Raw genomic sequence first — 19,009 nt, 5'->3', positions numbered from 1 at the left:
CTCAAACAAGGAATCCCTCTTGACACTCTGAAAGCAGACTAAATCGTATCCCTGCTGAAAACAAAACACATTCTATCCAGATGACTTGGCAGCATACCCTTCTGAGGCATGATAACGGAGAATATAGTTCACAACTTCATACAAGTTTACGGATATGGGATGCAACGACAATGCTGCCCCTAGATGGTCAGCATTCAGGTCAGTTACAATCCTAACCTCATCTTGGACAAAGAGCCTCATTTGGTCACCTGCAACAGTCAACCACAGTCTTCATCAACATCCTCGCTGCAGGCAGGAAAGGAATTTAGTTATTTTCCTACCTAACAGATACCAACTTGTCCAGATGGATTTCAACAAATCCTAGTGTTACACAGTCACTTGTGGCATAACCAGGGACTCCTTATTCTCCACCTTACCCCTTACACTTCAAGAAGGAATGAAAGCCTATACTTCAAAGAACACCTCCTCCAATATGGACCACACACTTTCCCCTGCAACGCTCATTCCCCTTAACCTCCACGGACCCTACCACTAAGAAATGGGCTCCTCTTCTATGGTGATCAGTTTCTTGGAAGCTAGGTTCAGGCGTAAAAAAATCCCTATGCACGCATGAAATTACAAGCAAAATATTTACCTGTACCCGAGTGTCAGAATGACACTGGTGTTGCAAACATGGCATCCACAGAACAAAGTGGAAATAATTTAGTGCAACAAAATATAGGCTGGTCAACCGAGGTCACACAGCTGAAGTATGAACTGCTCCATAGTTGCCAGTACGCCCATTAGGATTAAATACTATCAGGGAATGCACAGTAATGATCACCTGCTCCAAACATCTAGATTATATAACAAGGTCATAAAACATCCAGAAAACCCACCAATAGAATATCAAACATATCAAACAGGATGGGAGATCCCTCGCAGCACACTGATTACAGGTACAGAAAACACCATCTATTCTGTAATCATAAACCATGTGCTCTTCACGAAACTACAAACAAGCCTTACATAAACAATTAGAACCTACTAATATTGTACTATTTTAAAAGTGCTTTAGCTGCCAAAATATGTACATTGTTGCAATACTGTTCTTTTAAAATCAACAGTTGCCCATCTATAAAATGATTTACAATATTTGTAAAATGTTACTATATGTTGCAGCTTAAAGACTGTCATAATAAAACTGATAACACCGAGAAATAAAAAATGTCATATTCAAACAAAACACACATTTACACCTCTATTTAAATTGGTTTGTAGAACACAGGTATTAGTGGGGACATGGTCAACTTACCGTGGGAAACGTTGCTGCACAACGATCATTAAACACAGGGCTTGAAAGGCTGCCGCGAAAGACGTAAGGACATCTGCTCGCTCACCAGGCAGCAAAATTTGCAGAGAAGGAGAACTTAGACTGTACCCCTCCGAAGCAAAGAGGGCATAGGCCAGCCTGGGGCAAAGAAGTGTATGTAGGTGGGTGGGCGTCGGGGGCGGGGGGGTCAGAAGAACGCATGAAGAAGATCATGCAGGAGTTTGAAAGCGCTCCGTTGCTTCCTGAAGCTAGGTCCATGCTCAATACATACCCTTATAATAAGTTAGAGAAGAGAATGAAATGACAGAGGAGGTTGAAAACGAAACCCAAGAGGAGGTCAGAAGAGAGATCCAAGAAGGAACATTGGAAACACTTCACAAGGAGGCTGCAAGAGATGATAGAAAGAGACCAGGAGGAGGGTGACGGGCACAATAAAAGCAAAGGGGGGAAGGAAACATCAGGAAGCGGTCAGCAGAACCTCAGAGTGAGAAAGTCAGACGAAGTTCTGACGCACGCCCAACCAACCCCTAAAAGGATTTGCGAGAGAAGGGTTGAGCTTCAAGCATGTGGCGGACCATTAAGTAGGTGGAAGAGAGAGAAGGCAGGCAGATGTGTAAGATCACATCACTTAGGCAAGTGACCGTTGACAAACCCAAGAGAGTGAGGTGGTGAAAAAGCAGCCAAATAGAATCTCGACTGCTCCAGAATCCTTGTCTCAGGCTTGATATTTTTGGGTTCAGGTCAGAGCTGCCAAACCTCTGCCTCTGACCTGCCCTGTGACGTAGGTTCATATAGGGACCAAGGCTCAGGAATATGGGACTCACAGAACTGAGGACGAGAAGGAAAGGACCTGGGACAGTGGAGTGTGAGGGAGAGCAACAACTGAGTCAGGACAGAGTGGCTGTAGATTGATCATTTACGCTTGGGAGAATCCAGATTGAGATTTCTCACCTGAAGCTCAGATAAGCCATCCTTTCATTTACTCAAAGCTTAAGTTGCATTTTCTTTATTTGACCCAACCTTGCAATAAGCCATAATGAACCTTTGTTGAACTAGAATGCATTGTGAGTCCCTTGTGTTGATCCTCCTCCTACCAGGATTAGGTGTGCCGTTCTACCTCGGGTTTAGGAAATGTATCCTTTAGTTCCTTCATCAAGAGATGGCTCTTCTTTATCAGTTTAAAAATCGCAACAAAACATACAGGGAAGTACAAATTATAAAAATAATAAACCGGTTTCAAATGGAAGCATGAAATGTGCTCTGAGAATCTACCCACAGCATGATGTACAGCACTTGGTGCCCAGTAAGACTTCCTACTAAAGCCCCTTCCCGAGTCACAGTCTGCTGCCATGGTTCATGCTGCTCTCCCGCCTCTGCCCTGTGAATGAAACCGGTTTCTCTCCGATGGCCATTGCAATACTCTGCAGTGACCACTGGATGTCGGACCTATGCACAGCATGTGATTCTAAGCAGATTAACAAGCATCAGAAATTTATTTACAAGGATTTTATAATGTGCTACACACAGATCAATTTACAGCACTACGAGAGATCGGATGGAGGATGCAGAAATAGTGGGGTGTGGGGGAGAGGGTGAGAGAAGGGATGAGATAGAAAACCAATCTAAGAAATACCTTTCTTGCCCTAGTTCTGACGCAAGATGTGACCTGTACCCAAGACAGGCAATGTTGCTCTAAAGAAATGTGTTCTTTTCAATTTCAATCTATGCTGTATTCGCACAATAAATGCTCCACCTATTAGCACACATTTTAACATGCGAACTCATCACAAATGTGACATGAAGAGTATAGGGCGCAGTGCAAAGTGATTAAGACCGGGCATTGCGCTAGTCAATATGTGCTAACCCCCACATATACAAAACATACATTAAATCAAGATGCATAACAAAGGTTATCTAAAAGAGGACAGCCTTCTGCAACCTCAGTATCTAGAAAGGCTCAATCGCAAGCGAACACTAACCAAGTTTATCAAAACAGGTCCTCCTAATACTTAAGCACATCCCACAGTGTTATAAGGAACTTGAAAGCCTCTGGAAAGGTGGTATAGCAGAGACCAAAAATGACTGAAAATAATAGAAAGTTGTTGGGAGAGAGGTGGCATCGTCCCACCCCCCTTTAGCATTCCCGCAGCAGGTAAACACGTGTAAGCTAAGGGGGGAGCCCCCCTCCGTACATATTCGCACAACATAACATTAATCTGTATGCCAGTAACCTAATGTATGCATGTGTTTAGAGACTCAATTGTGTGTACTGCCATCTCCCATTTTTTGCTAGGCCCAAATCCACTCCACTGAGATGTCAGCTCCCCCTTCCCCAGCACCACGTACAGACCATGACACCTCCACCCCCTGCCAGCTCTGCATGAGCCTTGTTGTCACGGAAGTCCAGCCATTTATTGTTGCAATTAGCTAGTATCAAATGCCAACAGAATGGGATGACTACCGAGTGTGAGACAGGGGCAAGATCCAAACCCTGTGCCCATTCATCTCAGTTGACCTGCTCACATCCTCTCTACCCCGTCCCTGTCAGGCCATGGTCCAATGGCCCTCTGCCTTCCACTCTCTTTGAAGGTAACTGCCTGCTTGACCCCTCCCAACTATCACACCATATAATAAATCCCGTGCAGCAGTATATTCTCTCCTAGACCAACATCTGTCTATATTGTAGACTCCTTCCTTCCTTCCTTCCCTCCTTCCTTACTTCCTTCCTTACTTCCCCCACCCTGTCACCAATGGGATACCACAGGGCACTTCCCTGAACCCCCTTTCTCTTCAACTTCTACCCAAGCCCCTTCTCTGCTCTTATTCGCTCATATGACCTACCCTGCTACAACAGCTATGACATCCAGATCAGATCACAAGGTTCGAAATTGAGGGCAGCTGTGAGCTATTAGGCTCCTGCTTCTAACACAGCACAGCCTGGTTAGCATCAAACCAACAGCTACCAGGAGCTACTTTTGTCTCCTAGAGCCAACTGGTGCCTTCCAAACATGGAAATGTGACATTAACTTTGAGTATTTGAGAATGTTAATAAAAAAGAATTAGAACACATCTAATACACATTTAAACCCAATGGTTCATACAGAATGGACAAGTTAAAAGAGCATCTTTAGTAGCTCTTGGTTCCCATGCGGTAGCTCCTGCCTACAGGCTGATGCTGACAGCCAGGAGCAGGGTTTAGGTCCTAAAGAACCTCAAAACCTCTGCCATTCCTCATCCCGACCTCGCCTCATAGAAATCAACTCGATGGCAGCTAACCACCTCTTCCACCCTGGAAACTCTTCCCCCAACACACCCCTTAGCCCATCTCTCTAGGCCCTTCTCCCGCCGCTTCCAACTCAATAAAGAACCTGGGATGTGACTTGGACGCTGACCTGACACCTTCACACCACATCAACTCTGTGTCCAGCTCTTGCTATCTACACCTCCACATTCTCAGACGCATCTTGCCTTACCTGTCCTACCCTCACAGAGTCACAGCAATCATGGCTATTGTCCTCTCTCACCTAGACTACACCAATTCACCTTTACCTGGGCGTCCCTGCATTTCAACTCAGAAAGCTCCAACGGGTCTACAACACTGCAGCCAGGCTCCTCCTGGCCCTTGGCCCCAGAGAGCATATCACACCCACCCTTCGCATCCTCCACTGGCCACCTTCAAAGCCATGTGCATCATCCATCCCGCACAAGACAGGCTCAGAATACCGTGAGGTGTCAGAAATGCAAGACGGACACAAAGGTAACGTTTTCTCAAGGTTTGCCACTTATTCAAAGTAAAAAGGGGGTTTGATGAACACCTAGCTTTCCCCAACCTAAAAGAGGGATCTCTATCTAGCAAACTACGCCTAAGGAAAACTGACCTAATGTTCAAACTATCTCTGGCCCTCACTTTAATACATAGAATAAATGCATACAAGGAAAATATGGCTAAAGATTATTTCAACAAAACAGTCTTTTAATTCACACCCAAATGTTCTTGGGTTCGAAAACGAAATGCAATTGCTGTGTCATCATATAACACTCTTGTCAACAGATACTTCTTGTCAAGATTCTTAATAATTCTTCTTGTAACACAACTCTTGTCAGGATAGCAAACCTCTTGTCTCAGTGATGCCACTGCTCATCAACAAATGTTAAAGCACATATGTACCTTTCATTCAACTAAAGTTCTTTCCATAAATCGTTTCTGCCACAAAGATATCAAACCATCATCTTCTTTCATGGTTCACTCCCCTGCCAGGACTAAGCACCATTAGCCCTTTCCTGGTATACTTGCCTGCCAAGAAGAAAACTCCTACTACTAACTTCAAACTTGCTGGCTTGATTCCAGTATTCTCCACAACAGTCTTTCGGCGTAGGTTCACAATTTCTTGACTGTTGGCAATATGACATATAGGCTTTCCCAAAATTATCTCTCTTAAAAGGGGACTTATGTTTTGGTTGCTGTATTAAGGGTTTCTCACAACTTCTTGGCTGATGGTAATGCTGGTTCAGAGCTTTTCCCAGAGGTCCTCTGGATCTGGTCTGCCTGTGGCCTCTTGGCTGTAGGTAATGTTGCTTAGAGGATTTCCCCACTGGTAGTTCGCCCAGTCTGTTGACAACCTTTTGCTGTGGGTAGTACTGGTTATAACCTTTTCCCTCTTGGAATTTACCCAAAGTCTTTTGACAGCCTTTTGGCTCTACGTTATGTTGCTTACAAACTTTCCTAAAGTCTTTCTTTTCCACTTAGCTTTGTTTTCTTTAATTAATGGGTATTCATTAAATACGTTCGGCTTAGTTTTATTAATTGTTCATCATTCAAAATCATTAGTTTGCGACCGCTTTTGCGCACGGAGCACCCCAGGGTCAGCATTGACAACTCACCGGTTCTTTGCAGCAACTCCTTCTGGCTGTCAGGCCTCGCAACAGTGCTTCTGCAGACAGTCTGCCTTCTCGCCCGCTTCTGCGAGCCTCGGGTAAGTTTCACGGCAGTCTCAGGGAGCAATGACAGCTCAGTTGGTCTTCCGCTGCTTGCCCAGTCTGCTTTACACTGCTTCGGTAGCGTGTCTCCTTCACAGCGGGGCTTCTTCTTAGTACGCCGTCCTTAGCTGCACGTACTCTGCAGTACGTCTGGGTTACACACCTCAGGGTGACTTCTGTTGGCAGGCTTCTCTCTGTGGCTGCTCCTGCACCTCGAATGGGTTGAACTCCCTCTGCTACGTCTCCTGCATGGCCATGAAGTGTTTCTTCCTCTGCTTCATCTTCACACCACAGCCAAGTCTTATGCTGGGTTTTAAATATCCCACTCAGATGTCCTAATGGGAAAAGACTAGGCCGCACCTTTGAATATTCACACTTCTGAGTCCCCATTGCCTCAGAGTTCCTCTTCCTCGTCCCAATACTTTTGGGATTATGGTAATCGAAATCCATAGGAGAGTGTAATATTAAGTTTCTCCATTTTATTCTCAATCAAATCAGATTGTCCTATAAAATGAGAGTTATTAGAGTAAGTGGAGCTTGGGTAAAGAGTCTGAAATATCACAGAGTGAGAATGTTTCATTAAGACAGTCATGATAACTCTAGGTTTTCATCTTCCATTCTTGAGTCTCTGAGGCACCAACTTGGCTCTGTTTAACTGGCTTTTTATAACAGGTTCTTTGAACATCGATATTAGAGGGATTGGTACATTGATAGTGTGCCATTAAATATCTGGGAATGACTTCCTCCTCATCTTCAGAAGATGAATATTGCATGTCTCCTAGTGGAGTAACCACTTCCACTTGATATCCCTTTCCTCCCATGTGATCCTTCCCTTTGATCCCACCCCCAGGGTTAGGATCAGGTAGTGGCTGCCTTCCCCATGTCACATGGGAGGAGACTTTAGGCTGGGGTTTGGTGATGACTCCAAAATACCTTCAAGGCAAACTCTACTGTTACCAAGCCAACGGAAACCGCTGATCAGGATCTGCTCTCCTCCTTGTGATCCCTCCCTTAAAATCAATAAGAATAGTGGGATCCTCCTTCTCCGTCGAATCCCCCACTATCTGGAATACAATTCCTCATAGCATTCACCGCTTAGAGGATAACCTTGCTGTCCGGAAGGCTCTCAAGGCCTGGCTCCTCCCTGCCCCCCGCTTCCTGACGCACCCATGCAACACTTCAGGTTACTTAACCACCTGTCAGATAAGCCCAGGCAGCAATGAACCCCTCATGAAATGTACCGAGTGACGGAGAGAATAACCTCCAGTAGACCACTGGAAGGAACCTGCGCTGCATCTACGAAACCAGAAACCAGCCAAGACACACGGGCACTGTGAGAAACCTGTTGGTATTCTTCTATCCACTCCCTCAGTAGCTTCCATTCAGGTGGCCAAGGAAGGCCCATTGCTTTTGGGCCCCGACCCTGGGGGTTTGACAAGCGAGGGAATATCACCTGAGTGAAGCGTCAAAAGGGATTGGGAGGAGGATAACCGAGGGCAAGAACATGGTATTTCCCCAGTCCCAAATCCACCCTAACCTACTCTCCATCATCCTTTACAGGGTTTCTCCAGTCTCACCCGATCTCCCCCTTCACCCCCATTTCCACCAAACAATGAGACGAGGAAGATGCGAGTAGGATCAGTAAGGATTACCCATAGGAATAACATTGGGAAGGTAAGGGAAACCTACCATAGAAAGAAGTTGTCCCACTAATGGGGTCAGGCAGGGTCAGGCATTCAAAAGTTGCCATTCACACCTGACTCCACTTAACTGGTCTTTTCACTATAAAAGGTGTGGTCTGACACAAGTGTAAGAGCGAGTAGGAGAGCCAGCGGGAAAACGAGTTGGGAGGAGAGCCAAGCCACCAGCATTATCCAGGACCAGAGACCGGATGCTGAGACGCTGAGATGCTGAGGAACTGCTGTGCAAAACGGCAGAAACATGGCGAGGGAGCCATGTCTCCAAGGAGTCAAGAAGGGTCCGTACACGAGAATATAGAGGCGTGCTGGTGCCCCAGAGGACCTGTTTATGTGAAAGCTAGTTTCCCTGGGCCGGTGAGACAGCCCAGGAGTGTCCGAGGGGCAGGTGGGGAGACCATGACCTCAGAATGAAGAGTTGGAGTGAAGCAGTGGCGCAGAAGTCAGTCGGGTGAGTCAGAGAGCTTTACCGAGGCGGGTTGTGAGGTTGTGAAGAGCGCGATATGAGGTAAACGCCATAGAACACGTAAAAGTGGATCGCGTTTGAATGGGGGTTCATTGAAGCCGATGGGAAAATCTCTGACAAAGATACAAGTTACAGTGTAACAGTGTAAGTGTGTGACATGTTTGTGCGTACTGGACTATGAAACACAAGGAATGAAAGAGGGCCAGAAGCCTGTGGAGAAGGTGCAAGAGGCACAGAGGAAAGGGCAGTATAAAAGGGTGCGAGAGAACCAAAAAGAAAGAAACGAGCGTAACAGTGTACAAAAGCATTAAATAAGCGTGCAAGGGGCACAAGCAAGATAAGGAAGAAAGGTCAGCGCAAGTGTGCACAGAAAAGGTGAAGGAACATACGAAATGAGTGCAGGAAGCACCTTAAGTTAAAAGTTCAAAAGGAAGAGAAAGTAACAAAGCAAAAGCATTAGAGTGGTCCCGCTGAGGAAAAGTAAAAAACAAACTCTGATTCTACCCCACAAGAGGATGATATGCAGGAAAAGATTGTACATAAAAAAAGATACATCCGACTAGCTGTTTTGTGTCTTGAAAGCTGGAAGAGGACAGAGCATGGGGATGGGAACCCTGGAGGCCCCTTGAAGAAGCTGACTTTGTGTTTTGCATTGAAAGCTGAAAGTGAACCAGTTGAAGCTTGGGGAAGGGAACCCCCAAGAAACTCAAAGACAATGGAAGTGTTTGAATTCACCATAAGGGCCCTGTGGAGAAGGTCGTATGAACAGCCCTGGTGAGTGAACCCCTCTTTGTGACACTGATCAAATTGCTCCTGGTGAAAAGAACTCCTGAAACTAACTTTGGTTTTGCCATTTTTGTTGAACCACTTTGCTTTTCAAGAAACTTGCCATCACATTTTTTGTACAGCGTGAGGGCAAGCATAGGTTTAGACACAGACAGACTTATATTGTACTACTAGACGATGACGGGCATTAGCAACATCAGTTAAGGAAACCATCCTTTTGGCGTTGGGGCCAGTTAGGCATTCCAGCACCCCAGGAACCTTAGTAAATAAAGGTTTCAAAAGAAATATTTTTGGAGTCTCTGTCTCTTGATACCATGCCTGTCTCATAGTACATATCAAACTCCATGCTGATGGAAGATTGCCGAAGGCACTGCCACCCACCTGCACGCACCTGCTATGTAACAAGACACATCGCATAACATATCTTCTATAAGAAAGCAGCTACGTCCCACGGCACAAATTCGGTCTAGCTTGACACATAATGAGTCTCGTTGCTCTTGCATACTCTCCCATCTACCTCAAAGCACCCCATCCACATGCCAGCTAACTGGATCTTGGCCACCCCTTCATACATTCATATTGGCTAAAATGCAGACACACATTCTAAACTGCACTGACGAATTTCACATACCTCAGACTTCAGTGCCCAGAGGGCATTCACCTACAGCCCTTTGAAGCCATACCAATGGGAAAAGAAGCTATACAAAAGTCAAATTACATCACATTACATAAAGCAAGGAAAACGTCATGGAGTTACCTGTGCCACTATCGATGCAGCCACTTCCCATATAGGGGTAATAGTCTGTGAAAATGTTCTCGCTCGATTCCTCTTTCTTGAAGATGGGCGATATTGCAGACTTCCTAATCACATGTTCTGATAACAAAAGGAAAGCGCAAGTGTGAACAAAGGGAAAACAAATCTAACAATGAAGAGATGGCATTCAATTAGAAGGAAAGTTGGTGATTATAACTTTGGAGTAAATTAGATATCGGATTTGAATAATTGCATGAGATTTCCTCAGGAGATACCAAGAATGCAGGACGAGGCCCAAGTATTGTGCACAGGGTCTTTCTGAAAGGGCTTCTGAGTAGTACTCATAAATCCAGCCACCCAGAAAATTGCATCAAAGCGCCTCCGCTGGATACAATGAGACAGTGAGCAGGACTAATGATGTTAACATTTTGTAATGAAGCGACAAAAGGTGAGGAAATCAACACTTTCTGACTCTAATTCACATGTTCGTGGCAACAAGATGGATGTGTTCAGTGAATATAACAAAAAGTTCAACTTGAAATATGTTAAATGCAGATTTTGGAATAAGAAGTGTGCCAAGTATATAATGCATGCATGTCAAAGCACACAGACCATAGAAGATAGAAATGGAAGATAATGGGGCATTTAAGGCAAGCAAATCATGAATGAAATGAGAAAGTCCAATCCGCTCAGCACACACAGTGCGGAACATTGACAAGGTACCAGAGCTCGATCCAGTGCTGCTTTCATCTGCTTCCAAGCTGCAATCAAGCAAGCTTACTTCGGAATCCTGTTCCTTCATGAAGGGATTTTCCGGCTCAGGAATCTTTAATCCTGTTGGACAAGAGCAATTGATCCACAGTTTAATAAATGAGAAGGTATTAGTAATAAGGCACTGAACATTGGAGCAACTGGCTATTCATTCAATAGAGAACGGAGCTGCTAACATGTTCAATACAAGATCTCTTGGCATAGGACTCCATGCTTTTCTGTAAGTCACGCCCACTGCGGTTCATACTTGTGTTTTTATGGTCACATAATGTAATTAACACAAGTATGTGAAGCCAGAGGAAGAATGCCAGACCCAGGCAGTCAGCCACATTAGGCCAAGCGCTACACCATGAATGGCTCCACCGCTCTTAATAACAAAGGACTTGTGCCGCGTCCAAAGGAAAACACTGACTCTCAGGCGACACTGTCAGGAAGATTTATTAAGTAAAAGTTTGTAAGGCCAACTTTTCCTATCACTGTGGGAGTTCCCTACTGAATTTACTAACTAATGTGCTTGTGGAAGTCCAGAAAAAGAGGTTCCCTGCCAAACTACCCTAACTGACAATACCACTATGTGACATAACTTATGCTTGGAGAATGACTCCCTTCTCCTTTGGATATCTTTAGTATCAGTGTGTTAATTAGCAGAGAATTCTTAAACATGTTCTCAATACTTCTTTGATCAGTCTCTAACTCTTTTCAATGGGTTCTTTCCCTTTCGGGATCTCTCTCACTTAAGTGACAGTCACTCAATATACTCTTGGTTATATTCTTGCATTTGGGCTGCTGTCCCCTTTTCTTTATTCTGGTTCAGTTCAGTTTGGCTGCCTGTCCAACCTTGTATCTGTTTCACTGTGTGGGCCTTTTTCCAAGGTATGGTTTGTATTTTCCAGTTATCACACTTTACATTCACTTTAGATTATCTTCCCTTTACCGGGGTATGGGCTGGGCCTTCAAGCCATCACACTTTACATTCACTTTAGATTATCTTCCCTTTACCGGGGTATGGGCTGGGCCTTCAAGCCATCACACTTTACATTCACTTTAGATTATCTTCCCTTTACCGGGGTATGGGCTGGGCCTTCAAGCCATCACACTTTACATTCACTACTTTAGATTATCTTCCCTTTACCAGGGTATAGGCTGGGCCTTCAAGCCATCACACTTTACATTCACTTTAGATTATCTTCCCTTTACCAGGGTATGGGCTGGGCCTTCAAGCCATCACACTTTACATTCACTTTAGATTCTTAACCCTTTTCCCATGGTATTGCAATTACGAGATCTTCTCCATCAGTATTGAACTTCTCAAATGTCTCCCCTCTTGGGCTCTCACTCTTCTCTTGACTTGCTTCAAGATTAACTGTGTTTCCAAATTAGAACTGAGACGAGTTGGATCTCTAATATAACAAGCCCCCCTTTGAGGCCCCCCACGACTGCTGTACTCCCGGTTACCATCCTCTTCCAAGCACAATGTTTTCTGGATTGGGTCTTGTCTGCCATCGACTGCGGGTGCCTTTCCTTCTTTGGCATATGGTTTCTCGCCCTCTTCCCTCTGTTACTGGTGTCGCACCTGGCTTCGGTGTGCCGGTCTGTGCACTGGGACAGGGCGCCTTCAGGCTTCCCCTTCATAATGCTCTCGACAGAGTTGTATGGACCGTCCGTCCACCACAGATGTTTCCCGGTGGTTCTTGCCACCATACATCTGCTGGCTCCTGCCCTGCTGTTAGCAATCCGCTCGATATGCTGGAGTGGGCTGACTTGCAGGGTCTCTCGTTGCTGCGTCCTGCAAGTGTCACATCACTCAGGGCCTTCCCTTGCGGACTTCTATTGTCCTCTCTGTCTGTCTCTCTAGATTCCTCGAGGTGACGTACTCGTCTCAGTGGATTGGTCATTTCCTTTTAAAGGGACATAGTCCTTTTCAGCAAAATAATGGCATCTCTATATCATTTCTTCGTTTTAAGGTGAATAGGTTTCGGGAATTTGAGAATATCTCATGTATGCCATAGTGTGCGTCGATGTAGGGAGTTCCTCACAGGAACGGGAGTCCTTGTCCCCTAAGTCTATCCCGATGAGGTCCCACTTGTCTCTACCATGGGCCGCGCTCAATGCCCTAGCCTCACAAGAAGGGCCTCCCACCCTTGGGGAGAAGGGACCAATTCCCTCGATTCATCACAGACTTCATTCATTTACAATTTACGCCATAACCCCTTCACTGCTCTTTCTGTGAAAAACAGTTTCAAAGGTTGCTCCAGTGGGCAAGTTGCATGTATTTATCATTTTAAAGCCTCTATAATTGGGAAACGTGTCCAATTGCATCCCGTAAGCATTGCGGTAGCCCTTTCAGTAGAACTGCTTGCATGACAGCCTGCACTCAGTCGCCTTATTCAGTTCAACGCACTGGTTACATTCTTGAGATTCCCCTAAAAGGAACGGTCTGCCAATTCAAGTGTTTCCCTGCAGCTCCAAAGGTGGGCACAGTGAAACTACTGCTAGTTTTTAAAATCATCATCGTCATTAATGTATCTACTTCGTTACCCGAGAGTATTCTCACTCCTACTCCCCTTGTATCGTCTGCGCAGGTGGCCAGGGAAAGGCCATTGCTCTTGGATCCTGACCCTGGGGGTGGAGAAGCAAGAGCGGATCACCTGCGCGGAGGGTCCCTGGGGATTGGGAATGAGATGCTCTCAGGCAAGATGCAGTATTCCGCATATTCCTTTCAGGCAGAACCCCCTATCCCAGAGGCAGTGGTCCATATCCCATTGACCAAGAAAATGACAGGAGATATTATCAGTCCAGATGCACCAGAAAGGGGAAGAAAACTAAAAGGAGTAAGGGTAAAAAAGGTGAGACATGGTATCCCCCCTTTCCCTATTGATGACCAACCTAACCCTCCCCCAACCTTTATGGGCTGTTATAAACCAACTCCCCTCATATCCCCACATGGGACACTTGACAGTACTGGGACGAAGACGAGACAACTAGGAGTAATAAAGACTACACCCTTTCCCCACTTTAGTACTGGGAAGAGGAAGAGGCCTTCAAAGAGCTGTGAGGGTCAGGCATGTCCCTTTAATTATGGGCAGGCAGGGCTAATCAAGCATTCACACCTGCAGCCTGTCAATGGGCTGCAATTGTGTAAAGGGAGACCAGCCAGGCAAGGAAGAGAGAAACAGGGAGACCAGGAGGAGACCCAGAGGAGACCCTTGAGAGGGGGGCAACCGTGGTGGGGCCAGAGAAGGAGCCAGGGGCCTCAGGAGTTATCCCAGACGACTTGTGGGACCTGAAACGAGTGGGCTGAGTATTCGCCACAGGTCTTGGTGCCTCCACAATGTAGAGCGTGCAGCAGGAGCTGCTAAGGAGCCCGTGGCCGCATCTGGGAAGAAGCCTTGGAAGTGCCAGCATGTCGAGAGACACCCAAGGCAGGCGAGCAGGGTTCGCACCAGTGGATTTCCCAGCTTCCGAAGCAAGGAGAAGTAGAGGAAGAGGCACAGGAGGCCTGTCAGTGTCGGTAAGGCGTTCAAGGCCCTGGGGTGCTTCTATGGGACTGAACGGCCCCTGAACGTAAGCAAATAAATGCATCTTGAATACCGAACAAATGGAAACTTAAATTAAGCAACATAAGTGAAAGTTAAACACTGAACTGAAAGTAAACAATTTTGAATGCATATTGCACAACGATTTAACTAAAGCCTTAAAGTTAAGCATATTAAAGGCTGAAGGAAGCAAAACAGTGAACTTTTATGAGTGATTGCAGTGCGGCAAGGCCACAGGTAGGCAAGAGGTGTGCGACACGTGGTGGCAGAGCCACGAGGCTAACAAGGGGAAGCCATAGTGCAAGAATACACATAAAGCCAAGAGGCCAATAAAAGGAAATAAGTGAAGCGACTTGGTGCCAAAGAACCAGTGTGGGCTGAGGAACCTGGGGATCCCTTTGAGTTGGTGGGACCAATCAACTCGTAAGCCACCTGGATACCATTCTCAAAGCTGGTTAAGATTAACCAGGGAGAGGGACACCAGCTTGTGTGCTTGAATCTACAGCTACTGGAACTGAAGTGACTCCATTTTGTTTGCGTTTTCCGCAGATCCTGTGCAGTGCAGGAGTCCCCTGATGTCCCCCCTCTTCTCCCTGGTGTCCCTGGAAGCCGGTGTCCTTCCCCCTGGTTAATCCTATCCAGCTCCGAGAATGGTATCCAGGTGGTTTACGAGTTGATTGGCACACCAACTCAAAGGAAGAAGTCGTCCTTGAAGGGGCTTCTCTGTCAAGATGAACGAGATGAAATTCGGACCTGCAGCAGGGCTTCACCGGGCAAACCAACGGTCCATGAGTTGCAGCAGCCGTCCTCTTCCAGCTCGTCTTCGGTTCTTTCATTCCAGTGGTCGACTCTGCTTTCCAGTCCAGGAGACTCGCCTTTTAAACAGTTTTCTCCCATTCATTCCAGCCTAGCTGCCACTCACCCAGCAGGGTTTCTGTCCTTGCCGGACAGTCAGCCAGCCAATCACACCAGAGGATATTTGGGTCTCCTAGGAGACTAAGCACAGGGAGTTTCGGGCACCTCCCTCACTTCCTGCCCACCCCAGACACTCAGACGCCAGAGGCGGTCTTCAGTCCCGAAGCCCGCCAAAGGCATACGAACAAAGGGACCAAACCTGGTTTGGCGCGCACAACAAACACTCTAGAAGGACCTTTTCAAAAAGAAATGGCAAAAAAGAAGACCGGGACCTGTTTAAACAAAGGGGCTTAAGGTGCCATCTTGAAAAACATGGCTCCTGCAGATTTTTAGCTACCGGTGTTCACGTCGGGAAAAATCATGGTAGTTCGTTGTAAAACCACTGCCACCAGCCATTTTGATAGAAAGGGGTAACATTTGACTGCTACATGAGTTTCTAGACACAGGGGATACTAGGTCACCCCTCCAGCACTCTATAGGAAGATAGTGTGTGCTGGGTCTAGGAATTTAAAAAGACTAGTAAAGTCAATTTAACCTTACATTCTCTGGAAAAGAGTAGTTTATCCCAGAGAAGGTATTTAAACCTTTGGGAAGTCTAAAAAGACATCCCTCTGTCACTGCACTGAGGGTGCTGTTTAACACACATGAAAAGATACCTTTGGAGTCATCTTAAAACTCCATAATCAAAGAACACAAGAGTAAAACACACATCAAAATACATGAAAGAGTGGGGAAAAAAGGTTCACACTCTTTCCAGGTAAAAAAAATCAAGTCCTCAAAATCCAGCAAAGTTGCTGGGGGTCTCTAAGGTGAAGGGATTGGCAAATTTTTGAGAATTCTCCCTAACATGCGTTTTCCCATTTTTCACCTTAACTGTACAATTATAAAAAGTCAGACAATTCACTTGCATTCCGTGGATTACATTTAGAAGGATCACAGATGGGTTCACTGCAAGTTTAAGCAAAGGTTGTTCTCCATTAGCGTGGTTTTCTGCAGTTTTGTTGACGGTGCAGGAGAACTATAACTGGAGTTCAGACTTTCCTTCAACTCATGGTAATGTAAAGCCATGCAAAGTTGGCAAGAGCTATGCAGAGCAAGAGGCATGCAGTACAAGAACAAGGGAATGGGGTACAGTGGGGACACCGACTAGAAAAGATGCATACATATTTTTAGTGCAGTGAAAGCATGGGGCCTGAATTAATGAACGACAAACAAGACAAATATCTAGAGCTGCTTTGAGCACACACCAATCAGGGTCCACCCCCAGCAGGATGCCTTTATTACCACCACTGGACCAGGCTTCAACCGCTAACAAATCCAGCACACGTAAAGCACACAAATCAGCTTCTAGGTGTAAAATATGTCAGAGGAAACTGAAAACAACACCTAACAGATATTAGAACTGAGTGGGATTTTGAAAGGTTTTATCAGACAATGGAAATCTGGATTTCTGCATAGTGTTCAGAAGAGAGACTCTTCTTAGAATCTGGATTTCTGCATAGTGTTCAGAAGAGAGACTCTTCTTAGAATCCTGCAGAAGAGGATCGGCCCTTCTAGACCGTCTTGGCCAGTTCATAGGGGCTTTCAAACTGGTTAGGCTAGTCTATTGGCCGAACAAGGGCTGGGGAAGTAATTGTAGTGTGGTCTGGTGGGCTACGGGTCTACTGCAAGCAGTGCCTTTCTGGCTGTGTATCTGGTCTGATCTGGAGGAGACACAGCCTCCCAGTTTGCCGCAGGGAGTCAGGAGGGGGCTTAGTACATTTGGGTTGCAGCCCGCTACCCCTTGTATATAATGAAATGTTTTTACATTCTTAGTTGCATCTATTGTTGAAACCCAGGGCTGCAATTGTTTGTCAAGCATGGCCCCTCTGAACTGCTCTATTTCAAAAATGAAACATCAAGAGTTGAACATTATCGAGGCCTTTGTACATGTAGTTGTTAATACTTACTAACCTCCTGGAAAAGTAATGTTTCTACCACTTTGAGAGAATTTGCTGTCCAAGGAAGAGGTCTCGCCTTCTTCTTTAATTATAAACGATACCACTGATTTGATAACTACATCTTCTGAAATTAAAAATACAAAGATGAACAAATACCAACAAGGAAACTCAATAATGCAACACATTCAAGGAGAAATGGCAGAGAATGGATGAGTTTACACAAGCATCACAGGAGTTTCTAGGGACCGAAGTGGATCGGTCCAATGGCATACACTGGTCAAAACATGCATTGCTTCTTACAGGGCATCACGTGTGAGGAGAGATATTTAATAGTTGTATTTAATAGTTAAAGCTGAAAGGCAAATAACAACACACACAAGGAATCTGCTAAAAAAAGAAAAGGGTGTCAGTAAGTGAGAAGGAGGGAGAACCATTCATGTTTGTTCTAAGTGGATGTGAAGGAAGGAAGTCCAAGCTCCCAATACACCAGACATAAGCTATTCCCAGACCAAGATCAAAGAAAATGTACATGCATGCACCCCTGGCTCTCTGACTTGCGGTAGGTAAATTGGGCTAGTTCAGGTCATAAGCCCACAGGAAGTGATGGGGGATGCAGCAAACCCAAATTTAACTAAAGCACACTGATTTAGAAAAGGGAATTCCACAAACTATGAAGTCTTCAGGTACAAAAATCTTGGAGTGAGCAGGAAACAATGCAACCGCAAATTAGATAACCCTAGCTCAATCGTGCAAACAGAAATACAGGTGAAGGTATCAGAGGATATAGTAATATTTGGAGCATGTTCTAATCTAGCATGCTACAAAAACATTTATAAAAATGGCACAACGATTTGATGGGAATCTTTAATAGTACAAGCCTCTGGAGGTTTGAAATGCCAGAGGAGCATCCCATCAGCAGGTGTCTGAGGTTGGGCTGAAACGGCAAAGTTGCAGAACTGATTTTGCAGGCGAGGTCACCTCAAGCAATGGCTGGTCACAGAGAGAGTGTGAAAAAGGTCTTGACTATAACAACACTGTCAAGTGCGCTTGTTCTATAATCAACAGTAAGGTTACAAACCTCTAGGTTCGGGTGTGCACTTGAATGAAGCCAAAACAATCTCTTGTGAGTCGTGGTGAAGGGAAAGTGAAATATTGACTAACGGGACGGGTTCCACAAATCCTTTAGATCCAGGGGCCAGCAACGACAAATAGTAATCAGGGCAACTAGCATATGTGTGCTCGGATGGGTTAACGTTAGTGCTGATGTGGTGGGTATAGAAGGAGGTTTCCAATACCGGGATACTGCAAAGAAAAACCAGATTGTGAAAATGGTTCTGGACTTGTACAAACGACAAGCCAATGGTTGGACATCCAAGCATTTATTAAAGGACTGATGGAGCATAGGGGCCAGGAAGATGCTACTAGTCCTCCAGGGTGGTTGCTATGTGGGATGAATACCTTTAATGATGACAGTGGGCACTTCACAAACCTCCTGATCCATTAAATATTTATATAATTCCAGATATTTAAAATGTTCTCAACGGTGTAGCAAATGAGGGTTGGAATGTGTATTCAATTTTAAGTGCAGGCCTTTTTTTAACCAATACACTAATCTTTAAACTGTTGTTTTGTCTAGCCAGAGCCTATATATGCGATACATTACTCACCGTAATTGTATTTCTGATGCTTGTATCTGCTTAGATTCACATGCTCTGCATAGTCTAGTGGTAGTTGCCGAGTATTTCAAGATTTGTTTTCAAAATTCGAAACCGGCCATCAACAGGGCGTGTTAGTAATACTATCCCTAATGTGACGTGTACTGTACCCATGGTCCTTCGCAAGTCTAGGTCCCTCA

The 19,009-nt window shown here is 45.4% G+C and overlaps 1 protein-coding gene across 1 annotated transcript in view; it reads right to left on the bottom strand.

Annotated features, from left to right (window-relative positions):
• Positions 1-19,009, bottom strand: part of LOC138580090 (zinc finger protein 25-like) — a 167,161-nt gene that overhangs the window by 13,720 nt on the left and 134,432 nt on the right. Inside the window, exons 5-7 of the mRNA XM_069650365.1 lie at positions 17,168-17,278; positions 10,716-10,826; positions 9,996-10,112 (exon numbers count right to left, since the gene is read on the bottom strand). Coding sequence (XP_069506466.1) covers positions 9,996-10,112; positions 10,716-10,826; positions 17,168-17,278 — 339 coding nt within the window. The remainder of the gene's footprint in view (positions 1-9,995; positions 10,113-10,715; positions 10,827-17,167; positions 17,279-19,009) is intronic.

Source organism: Ambystoma mexicanum, chromosome 3p (assembly GCF_040938575.1).
Source record: "Ambystoma mexicanum isolate Mex_15411 chromosome 3p, UKY_AmexF1_1, whole genome shotgun sequence".
NCBI lineage: Eukaryota > Metazoa > Chordata > Amphibia > Caudata > Ambystomatidae > Ambystoma > Ambystoma mexicanum.
The sequence above is the reverse complement of the archived record's forward strand: the minus strand, read 5'-3'. Positions and strand labels throughout refer to the sequence as shown.